Below are 12672 nucleotides of genomic sequence, written 5' to 3'. Positions count from 1 at the left end.
TTAATGAAACAAGATGTACTCCTAAATACTGTTCATGTGATACTATGATGCAAGAATATACTATTATTTTGACTTTGTGTTATCCATGTGTATTGTTTAGAAATGAAAAAAAAAAAAAAACCGGAGGGAATGAATGAATAAATGAATTATGCATGGATTCGTGAAAAATATATTTGTGAAGTGATAATGTACTGCATACACGTATACACTATTCGATTTAAATATTTTCAATATATATGAATTTTCTGTTCGCTGCACTACATTTATATAAGAAAATTATAGACGATCTCTTTTCTATATACATGTCAAACAAACTCCTTTTTATTTTGTCCTATACCGTATACACCCTCTGCTGTATATCAAACGCGCGCTTTTTACTGCAACTGCATGCGTTGGCATCTCATTGCAAGTCGCTAGCTGCAACGAATGTATTCATCATTCCATGCATCCATTTTCTTATTTATGTGTTCTCATCTCATCTCATTCTGTCCCTTGTCATCAGTCCTTCACGTGATCAAATGTGTATTATCACGTTCATTATTGTCGACAAGACAGGTGTATTCATGTTTTTGTATAACATCCGTGTGTTGACTGCGCGTATCATGTTTGCTCTTCAGTAAAGTCGCTTCCAAAGAGCGCGCAAACGCGACGTGATATCCTTCGGTCATTGGTCTTCCGTGATGTAAATTAGATTACTAAGCTCAACCCAACTATTGCTGAAGTATGGCTGACGTTATTTCTATTTCTCATTTCCTCTCTTTAAACCAGCAAGTTCTATGTTCCATGTTATTCATTTATTCATTTTTTTAAAGAGTAAAGAGGCCGCCGTTTAGATGAATTTGAATGATATCTTCCATACAAAAGTTATTACGTGGTTCTATCTCTAACAATGGGCGAGCCAGTAGCTAACACATTATCACTTTTGTATTTAAAGGGATGGTGAATTATTGATTGAGGTGAGGATTCAGCTTTTAACTTTTTTTTAGATACTTATAGAAACCATTTTATTAAATGTTACAAAGCATCTGAGAGATATTCAGAATTTATTTGCTGAAAATCGGTTAAAAAAATGGCTGAGATATCCAAAAACAAAGTAAAACAAAGCGGTCCCACCCACAGTGGGATCGCTTTGTTTTGGATATCTCAGCCATTTCAAAACCAATTTTCATCAAAAAAAAATTTGAATTACTCTATAGAATGATATGATCTTTCACATTTCAGAAGAATTTTTTTTTCATTATCTCAAAAAATAATCATCAAAAGATGTTGGAAACCTCAAACTCAATCTCAACCGAAACTGTACCATTCCTTTAAATTTCTACTTGTTGTTTGTTTTCTGATTTCATCTTGAGAATTTCCCTCGAAGTGAAACAGTAACTCATTGTATTTGTACTGTTTTCATATTGGTTCTTGAACGAAGGTATGTTTTCATTTCCATTCTCATAATGCTATTTTCTGACGGTCGCACGCCGGTTTGTATAATGAACTGTTTCTTTAAGCGAAGGGAAAGTATACACCCTGTGAACACAATGCACAAAGATTAGAGAAGATTTTGAGCAAAACTGGACAGCATTTATCTGGAATTCTGAAAAACAGGATTTCCTCAAATGCGAATATCTGTATGAATATAAATGCTGCAGGTACTCACTAAAATTCAACCTGTCATATTTCCTTTCGATATTTTTCGTTGTGGCTTGTTTTTTATAAAAGAAAAAAAAAAGAAAAGAGATAACTTTAAGAGATATTTAGATTTGAAATATGCACATAGGGCCTAGGGTCTACATATACGTATATAAAATAAAATAATATCATGATACCTACCGGCGTGCGACTGTGCTGTAACATGAGATTTCTGTCGTCTCATACATGGTTTTGGTCTCATCATGCAACGTCATGCTTATCTCGCCCCAAACAGGTCCTGGTCGAATCAATTTGGGATACAGTCCGGAGCACGAGCCAATACACCTTAATATGTTTTTCTCCGACGGTAGGTGTCTAATATACGTATGGCTTTAGATTAGCTCGCGCATGTGCATGATGTTTTCACACCTTCGCTTTTTGTCTTGTGTTCCACACTCTACCGACTTTCGGCTTTTAAGGTCCGGCCAGTATTAGCTTCGGGTACAGTCCTCGCCACGAGCCCATATATCTTGGCATGTTCTTTTCTGACGGTGAGTGAGTTTGGAGTATCGCTCTGGGTGTGTGGGGTGTTTCATGCCCTGTTATAGACCACCCTAAACCAACTAATTATACTTCACTGAACTCCCAAATAACTCATCGAGAAGAGATCTTCGTGTGTGCAAGCGATTGAGAAAATTTTCATCTACTTACTTCTATGAACAAAAGGCGATGAAACCCTATAATAATCATTCAAATTTCCAAATCTCAATACCGAATTTTCAAATCTTCAAAGTCAGCTAGCTTTGTGAGCAGAATCTGATAGTGAGAATTTGTCTTTATTTCGCTGACAGAGTAGTAAAAGACACGATTTTCCTAATGAAGCACAAAGGTAACTTCAGATAAAAGTGAGTAGAAGTTGAAGATGGTAAATTACCCTGTCTTCAAATTGCACATTTCCAAATCTCAATACCCAATTTTCAAAACTTCAAAGTCAGCTAGCCTCGTGAGCAGAGAGTGATCGAGAATTCATCTTTATTTCAGTGACAGAGCAGTAACAGACAAGAGTTTCCCAATGAAACAAAAAGGTGGCTTCAGATAAGAATGAGTAGGAGTTGAAGATGGTAATTACCTTGTCTTCAAATTACATATTTCCAAATCTCCAAAGTCAGCTAGCTTCGTGAGCAGATAGTGAGAATTCATCTTTATTTCACTGACAGACTAAGAGCAGTAACAGACAAGAGTTTCCCAATGAAACAAATAGGTAACTTCAGATAAAAATGAGTAGGAGTTGAAGATGGTAACCCTGTCTTGAAATTTTCATCACCATCCGAAGCTGACACGGAAGAGAAACTTCAAAGAGAAATGTCAACGAGTGCACTCGAGCAAATCTGTGAAAACTGTTCCTGTTTGGAACGGCACTAATAGTTTGGTTTAGCAAAGATCGCATTGGGTACACTTACTACACTACGACTCCAAACCTAGCTGTTTAAATTTTGACTCACTCAAAGCCGGCCGACGTTGATGAGTAACTGGGTCAGTTTGACAACGGTTTTGTGTGTTCTTTACAGGAATTTAACCGTCTATGCTGGTGTAAATCAAGTAGTATTGACAAAACAAAGATTTCAGCGACAACATTCTGTTAACAGTTAAGAGGATAATCAATGTTTTTAGTTGGGTAATCATGAATTACATAATAAACTAGTGTACTGTACGTGTGCTCAGGTTGTGTTGGGTTAAAACAATAAAAACAATATTAGTATCTTTAAACAAACATAATGCATTCAGGAAACAAAGGCAAAACTTAAACTCAGGCTACTTTCCAATCAAGTTTTAAAACTTTTGAAAACTTTATTGTTTCCTCTGTCAGAACCTGGATATTACGAAGACGGGGAGTTCGGTATCCGACTCGAAAACGTCATGTACGCCGTGGAAGCTGAGACACAGGTAAGACGTCACTGAGCTCTAGATCGCATATGGATTTATAGAGATGATGTCTTGCGCGATTGTAATCGAATTCATACAGACAGAGGTGTCCCAATTCGTGCATTCATGCTTCAACTTGGCAAATCTATTGTGCAATGTTAATGTTAAGTGTTACATGTACATGCATGCTACTCGAATGAAAACAAAACAAAACGTACACTGAGTCGAGATTCCATCCAGATACAAACCTTCACACCTATAACTGATGAAGTGCTAATCATCATGATGATGATGGAACGGGTGATTTCACGTGTATTTCCAGTGAGTGTCATCGGCGAGGTATCCATCACGTGGTCTCTTACACAATGTTTTGAAAGCAAGTTATGAGAGATACTTCGGAACGTTCATTTTTGTTTGCAATTTTTTATGCAAGTGCAAGTATCGTGCAAATGTCTCCAGTCACAATGAAGTACCCATTTGATAATAATTTATTGTAATTTGATAGCAATAATGATAGCATGATTTTAAAAGCACACTTCCATTATGATTCTGATTGATAGTCTTTACATAGTTGTAAAATTGTAATATCGAGCTAAAAAAAAACCAAACAAACACGAACACAAGCTCCTTTGGCAGTCAATTCCTGTTGATCCACAAATTGAAAAGCTACGATCACCTCGCTTTGTTATTACACGTGGTATCTGGGGCACCACATATTATAGTATCCATGGCAGCAGTGCGTAATTCGTACTATAGTAGTTTGAACGGCGGGCTGAAGAGCATGAAGAGTGTGACTTGTGATTAAGATTCATGAAAATCGTTTATGAGAAGAATCACTTACGCATTGAAAAAAAAAACAGTAGAATACAACAACAAGCGAACATATTCTATGTGTGATTGTTTTGTGTACGAGCAACCAGTGTAACTGTTTGAGTAGGGGAGATGCTCAACGGCGCAAGCATGCTCCAAGCACAACATTCTTACATCCTATATCACGATGGGAGTTGTTCGGTTTTGAACGGTGTAGGATAATTATGTCTGTATGTTGGAGCGATGCCCAGCCGAGGATATGAATATGCTTTAGATTAGGGTTGGAGTTTGCTCAGTTTAGGATTGGGGTTAGGTTTATAGTTATGGTAACTGAATGAACTCTAACCCTTATCCTAAAGTATATTCATATTCTCAGCTGAGCATCGCTCCAACATATACTACCGTTTTGAATACGCCGAAGTCTTTTATTGCTATATCGCCCCGCGCGTTCACATTACAATAAATTGTCAAAGCGTAGTTATCCTACTCAAAAACATTAAACACGGCCGTATATAGCCTGTTAGTATGCTTCAACTCCTGAGATGAGTGGTTTTAATCAAACGAACAAATTTGAAACAGAAAAGTAAGGTGATCTTTGAAGACCTTTATTCTCTTTTTGTCTCTTTTCCATGTTTAGCACCACTTCGAGCCGGCCTACACGTACATGACCTTTGACATGATCTCCTTTGTTCCCTTCGAGCCCAACCTCATCGACTTCTCCCTGATGACTCAGAAACAGGTGATGGGTCCAAGAAGTTTAGCAATAACCATATTTAGATCTATCAAAACTTGATCATAAATATATGAATCTTTGCTTTGCAACCTATCATAATGTGTTACAATAATGTATTTCAACATAATTGAGAATTATGTAAATTGCTTCTTTTGCATGATATGTTTTGTTAATTGTTGAAAATGAAAGCGAACAAATAAAATATAACGCTTCCTTTTCTTTCTCTTTGTGTATCTATCTATCTATCTATCTATCATCTATACCTATCTGTCTATCTATCTTTCTGTCTATAATTATAATTCTTTTCACCAACCCGTATGTACCTATATCTGTCTATTTATTTATCTATCTACCTATCTATCTTTCTTCCTATTTGTTTTATATATATATATATATATATATATATATATATATACATATATACTTACACTGCTCTTCCTTACAATCAGAACGTTCCCACGAGCAATCTCCCCCTCTTTCAGATTGTAATTGTAGTCAATGTATGCATAGGTGGATCAGATGTCTCTTTACCAAGGGGAATATTATACAAACAATTACGTTACTAAAGTGGCATATTATATGATGCACCCATTAAATCATGTTCTATTGAAGAGGGGTTCGTATCAACATACCGGCCAGCCTATACTTCGACGTCGGTCTATGAATGTCAGAGTTCAAGTGCTCTTTCAATCCTTTTTGTGCCAGTGACTTTGGACAGTGTGTCCTGTGCTATGAGTTTTTTTCGTGCCAATTATCACTCAAAGGACTCAGAGGAGGCTTAAAGGGGCATTCCAGACGATTTTCATAATTTCACATCATGTAATACATATATAAACAGCTCCATGTTTAGATTTGTGGAATTTATCATGGTTCTTGAAGAGCAGAGAAACAATACTTTGAAAAATCTTAAACAAATTACACTGAACAAGGATGATGACATAGGAGGTTCACATATTTCAGAAATGTAGCAGCATGTAATTCCTTACAATACTGCTTGCTTGCGAGTTCACCTGTGTATAATCTATGCATGCCTTCTTCTTTTGTTCTGCTTCCTTGAGCCCGAACTCACGCATTGTTATTGTGACCCTGCCATGTCATCATCCTTGTTCATGGCAATTTGTTATAAATTTTGAAAATATTCTTCTTCTTTATTCCGATTATCATAAATTCTGAAACTCTGTCCTCAGTAAAACAAATTTTAGATAGATGTTCAAATGTAAAAATCATCCGGGGTATCCTTTAAGTTGATACGAGGGCTCATGTCACCCGAAAAGTTCTCTCTGTTTGTACTTTGGCTGATATTTGATTTCATTGAGCACATCAGAAAGACATTTTTCTTATTTTTTTTTAGCCATGCGAATAAATCTGATGTGACTTTGAAAAATATCATAGAAAATATTATGAATCAGATGGCGTCTCTCAAGACGATTGTTGAATCACTGCATGTCTTAAAAAAGATAACTATTGCATTAACAAAATACAATGTAATTTGCATTTCATTCGCTACAATATTCCTCGCGCCCTCTTTTATTCTGATAACAATAATTATATGCCCGTGAAAAAAAAAAAACACACACACACACAACATAGTATGTAACACACTTCTTCTTGAATTTGCTGATAAATTTGATTCTTTGTTGGAAAAATTGAATTGACTCGAATAACTGTCCATTAACCAGATTTTCGGTGTATTTTTTCATTCTTTTTGGGTCTGTTTTCGTCATCGTATCCAGATCGAGTATTACAATGAGTACAACGAGAGGATCAGAACGTTCATCGGCCCAGAGCTTACGGAGGATGAGATGGCGTGGGTGATGAGCAAGACCGAGTACGTGGACCCGACGACCGGTTCGGCTCCGCCTAGCCTCGCCACGTCACTGGTCGTCTTGTGTGCCGCTTCTCTCTCCACTCTTCTCTTCCAATAATGGGTTCTAAACTGACTCAGAGCACATAGATGTCTATGGACTGGTCTTCTATTTGCCCCTTTTCAATCGGTCTGTGTATCTGTCTGTCTATCTCAATCTGTCTCTGTCTTTTCATTGGAATCTATCACTTGGTCTACTCCTACTTTGCTTGATAGCTGTTTAGTCTCAACCCACGTGATCTGATCTAATCCCGTTTCGTCTTCCTAACCAGTTCGTCTAATGACCTTGTAGTCCAATTGCCACTTAGCCTCTTTAACAGTTGGTCTATTTTTAGATGGGCTGTACCCATTTCTTCTAATACGCACAGTTATAAGACAAAATGGAAAAAAAAAGAACCAAGGAGACAAAAATTGTAATTAGACCATCTGGTCATTAGACGAAATGATAAAATAGCCAAACTGGACATTAGACCAAGTAAGGATTAAACCAAACGGGCATTAGACGAAATTGATAGTAGACTAAATGAGTCTAGCCGTAGTGGCATGATACGAACTTGGAAGTAGACCATCTGATATTAGACCAAGTGGCAATAAGCCCTTTTCACTATATATACATCTGACTATCTATATACCCTATACTCGTTGCATATCATTGTATACTATGTGCCTTCCAGTCTATCAATTCCTCAATCTATATGAAGGCGTATCTATTTCTCTTTATAAACCCTCTGTGTGCCAATTTCATTACCTGCCCATAGCTTTATATGTGAAATTGGTGCACATTATATTTGGCTCATTGGCACTGAAGGGTTAACCAGTTTTAGCCAAAACTTTTTCCTGCCAGAGACAGTTTAAGACAATCAATTCAGAAGAAAGTTGATTCTGTCTGATTCAGCTATATGCGTGTCAGTAACTGCCATCTGGGTATATCAAAATGTATAGTTGAATGCTTTGCATTATGGAATTGATACTATTTAAAATGAAAGATTAAAAAAAAACTTGCAATTAATCAATACGAATCTATCTCGCATCATCTGTTTCAGTATTTTCTGAAAGGAGAATTATTTTGTTTAGTGATTATAGAAATGAAATCAATGCAAGTGTGTCGTTCATTATGAAAATGATTGATGCACCAAGGCACATTAATGCAACATTCCATGCATCACAATACAGCAATATGTCCATTATAATATGGCGTTAAGTTGGCAGGTGAAATCAGGGTGCAGTGCCCATAATCTGCTGAACATCATGTCAATTATAGTACGTTATAAAGAATGTGGATTATTCAATTACTTGTGAACAAAAGAAGTGGAACAAGAGCTGATTGCCGTCCTTATGTTTTACTCTTGAATGGACAATATTATTGCTACATCTCTATGCATAACAATGTTATTGTATCTTTAGGCCTATTCCTTTATGTGGTGGTGAAAGATAAGTATAGTGTTGCAGTACTTTTCATTCTTTCTGATAAATTCCTAACTAAACTTGATTAAATTCGCTCTACGAACTTATAATCATGTCAGTCAAGAGCACTCTAGTAAAGTGCAAAGACAGTTTATTAGCAATCATGTATCATAAAGTAAAGCTGATGAGTATGAAATGTGGCAAAATATAGTTGTAGCAATTCAATGTAAGAATACTATGATTGACATGGCTTTGACCAGAGTTCTGTAAATCTATGGAATTCTTAATGACAAGCCATGACCTTTTCAGTCCTACAGATAAAAGTATGTAATATCTGATGCGGAATTGGTAATTAAAGTTTAACACTCTTTTCCCCTTTGCGGATGACCCCGGGGCATTGGAGTTTAATCAATGAATCAATGGTTTCCACCATATTAGTAGGTATGGTTTATTAGATGAAATTAATGTTCTCGTAGCCAAACGGCTGAATTGCAACAAATATATTCATGAATTTCACATTTCAAATTTCGAATTTTAAATTTTCAAATAATTATTTGACTTTGATAGCAACAAATAGATTTTCTTTTCTCCATGAGCCGCAAGAATAATAATGGTGCTTTCGTAAAATTGTCACCACATAATGTCAACTTGTTCGTATATGCTATTGGCATTCTGAGATTGTTCTGATCCTGTATAAAATGAGACGAAATGTGATATTCATCATGTTATAACATGACGATATGATTCTTGCTAAGATTGTAATTTTGATTTATCTGTCCAAAAGAAATTTGTCATTGTATGTTGAAGACTACGTCGAGTGAGAAATAAAGACTAATACTCATGACGTTTACAATCGGTACTATTTTGAAGACGTGTATACTCTCGTGTGTTTAATTGTCAGTCACGTAAGAACAATTTGTAACCAAATGACCACTGGTAATTTTGTTTTTCTTTGCTTTTAGTACTTGATTACTTTTCAAATGACGACGTGGTAAAAAATAACAGAAACTTATTAATGAATTGTGCTCTTTCAGCAAGAAGTAATTATGTGCAAGAAAGTTGATATTGGCTTTTTAATGGACAAGTCCACCTTCATCATGTTCATAGACGTGTGGATTGAGTGAATGCAGCAATATTAGTAGAACACATCAGTGAGAGTTTGAATAGAATTGGACAATCCGTTCATAAGTTATGAATTTTTGAAGTTTCTGCTCAGTCACCGCTGGATGAGAAGACTAGGGACGTCACATGTGTAAAACGATATAGAGAAAACAATTATAAAGAAAATTCAACATATTTTCACTTTTCTCGCATAATAAAAGAACCCTTGACTCGCCTCTTTCAGAAGGCACGGGGAATAATATTACCCATGACATATGTCAGTGACAAGTCGAGGAAATATGCACTTTTTTAAATGAATAAACTTTTGTGACATTTTCTTCATATTTTCCTTATAGTTCTACGCATGTGACATCATACACTGTACTCATCCAGCAGTGACTGCGCACGTACTTTGAAAATTCATAACTTTTGAACGGATTGACCGAATTTCCCCGAACTTTCACTGATGTGTTCTACTAATAATGCTGCATTCACCCATAGTCCACATGTATATGAAGGTGGACTTGTCCGTTAAATCTTAGCAACGTGGTCAAGGGTTCAGGATCTTATACCGGTGTAGGCACCATATATAAAAACATCCTTAAGTGCATCTCAACGTTTCAAGAATAATGTTGTTTTCAATTCATTCAATTTAATTCATCTACTAGTATTTCATTCTCATTTTTCTTCCAACAAAACATAATACATAAGGTAAATCAGGAATTCCATTATAAGCATATACATTGTATACATTACAAAGTACGAAGGATAAACAATAGTCAACAAACTAATAAAGATAAATTATGTACACATACCGGAAAATACAAAGTTATGTTTAGAGGAGAAAAAAAGAGAACTGAGAGGTCCACTAAAAAGCAATGCTTGTAGAATTGGGGACCACTCAAGAATTTCTTCAAAAATACTTACTACAATTACAAATACATTACACAAAAAATAATTAAGACAAAATGAAACAAACAACAGAGAAACAACAACATGACATGACTAAACTGAGGGGGATACAATTGAACGGAATGGGACGAAAACTAAATTAAAGGAAGAAAGGAAAGTAGGAAAGAAAGAAAGAGATAGAAAAGAGAAAGAATGCGTACACGCTGAACAAGAGAATCGGAAGAGAGAATTGAGGAGGTACTTCAAACAGCTGGTGACTACACGCAGCTGTGTAAAAATTATCATGATTATGCAAATAGGATGCCGTATTTCATTGCCTAGTTATGCCGTTTTTCACTACGTAATGATGAATTCAATGAGTGATGATGAACCTCATGTTTGCTGTAATCTGTATAGGTAATGAAAATAAATATCTCAGCCAGAATTTAACCAAAAAAAAAAAAATCAAATTACGCTTTAACGTGTATAACGATGGAGGGTTTTTTTTTTTTTCAGAACTTAATGAATTCCAAAATTTAAGGCCGGTATAAATAAATACGTTCTGAGCTAATAAGGTTCTCAAAAGAGGTAAATGGAAAAAAAAAAACCTAGTAGGATAATCATGGAAAATTGATTTCGTGGAAACATTGAATTAAAAGTATTGGGAAGAGCATTTGTGTTGTAATTGAACATGAACTGACCCAGTTGAAAAAGAAACAAATTTTTAAGTTTTAAAATCTTATATTTGGTGAACAATGAATCTGAATCAAATGGGAACGTGGCAAAGCCGCACAAATAATACGAAGTACTTTTTTTTTTTGCAATAACAATAATTTATCTAATAAGTTAGTTATCTAAATTCCGTAATTAAGATAAGGTAATATCAAAGAAAAATACAACGCTAACAAAAACAACGATGGAATATGAAACTTAAGTTTGTTAGTAATACCAATATTACGTGAAATTGTTTTATCTATGTTAATAATATGAGGCCTCCACGAAAGTTTTTCATCCACTGTAATACCAAGGAATTTTATTTGGGATACATGTTCTAATCGAGTATCATCAAAAATGGGTGCTTAATGTTTCCATGGATTTACTAAAGAGCATATACATAGCTTTCTGAAGATTGCGTGAAAATTTATTAGCTCTTATCCACTGAGTCACTTTTTTTCAATTCAGAGTTGAGAGTGTCTACTAAAGTAACTGGGTCTTGATGGGAAAAGAAAACATTTGAATCATCGGCAAAAAGTATGAATGAGAGTATGTCAGATGATCTGCAAAAATCATTGATATAAACAATAATGTAAACAATAAAAAGTAAAGGATCTAATGTACTAGTATACCCTGAGGGACGCCACATTCAATAAATTTGAGACTTGAGTTATTCTCGTTCAGAGATACACATTGTTTTCGGTTTTGCAGGTAACTCCTGAACCACCCAAAGGCCTTCCCCCTTATGCCATAATGAGACAATATGTGAAATCAAATTTCATGATTAATTGTATCGAATGCCTTGGAGAAGTCCAGGAAGATACCAACAAGATGTGAATGATTATCTATTGTATGCGCGGCATTATCAATGAACTTCAAAAGAGCGTGAATAGTGATGTGTTTCCGACGAAACACAAACTGAGAGTTTGTCAAAACGTTATGAAAATTAAGAAAATTAATTGTTCTTGTGAATATTAAAGACACCCAGTCGCGAGGATACATGGACATATTTCAGCCGCGGGCGGCAGCACGTTAACTCGCTTCCGAAGTTGCTACGAAGCGAAATGTGTGTGTGCGCAAGACATCCCTAAAGCAATGTATCGCGCTATAGTATCTCGTTTGCTCGCTTGATTGATCTGAGCGCGGGGAGTACGTTTTGTGTAATGTGAATTGAATGTACTAGTATGGTATACTGTATGTGTACTGTGTGATGCAATGTTCGCATGAGCTATAGTAGCTAGCTGCCTAGCTACGACGTGTACGCCTTCTCTTCATCGCACCGTCGATCGTCGTCACTCGTTAACTACACTGTAATCGTCAGATCAGATTATATATAGGTACAGGTAGGGTGGCCATCATGGACGATGACACATCGTCATGGGTAGCGGATATTACCGCCGAGTTGTCCATTCTGAACGCGGACGATTGGGTCGGAGACCCTGTGTCTTGTGTAGCCCTACTACATATCGACCACCCTTATTGAAACCGACCGCGTATAATTCGCGCACTGAACACTTAGTACGCACTTCTCTGCGCGCAAAGCACATAAAAATGGATTGGCTTTGAATGTAGGTGAGGATGGTGTGGGAAAACGCGATAATTCATTGTTCAT

The 12672-nt window shown here is 36.0% G+C and overlaps 1 protein-coding gene across 1 annotated transcript in view; it reads left to right on the top strand.

The window, feature by feature from the left end:
- LOC140242545 (xaa-Pro aminopeptidase 1-like) overlaps positions 1 to 7355 on the top strand; it is a 48954-nt gene extending 41599 nt beyond the window's left edge. The window contains exons 20-23 of the mRNA XM_072322286.1: positions 1916 to 1987; positions 3488 to 3564; positions 4991 to 5092; positions 6820 to 7355. Of these exons, the coding sequence (XP_072178387.1) occupies positions 1916 to 1987; positions 3488 to 3564; positions 4991 to 5092; positions 6820 to 7011 (443 nt within the window). The 3' untranslated portion in view covers positions 7012 to 7355. The remainder of the gene's footprint in view (positions 1 to 1915; positions 1988 to 3487; positions 3565 to 4990; positions 5093 to 6819) is intronic.
- Positions 7356 to 12672: the final 5317 nt, after the last annotated feature.

Source organism: Diadema setosum, chromosome 19 (genome assembly GCF_964275005.1).
Source record: "Diadema setosum chromosome 19, eeDiaSeto1, whole genome shotgun sequence".
NCBI lineage: Eukaryota > Metazoa > Echinodermata > Echinoidea > Diadematoida > Diadematidae > Diadema > Diadema setosum.
The sequence above is the reverse complement of the archived record's forward strand: the minus strand, read 5'-3'. Positions and strand labels throughout refer to the sequence as shown.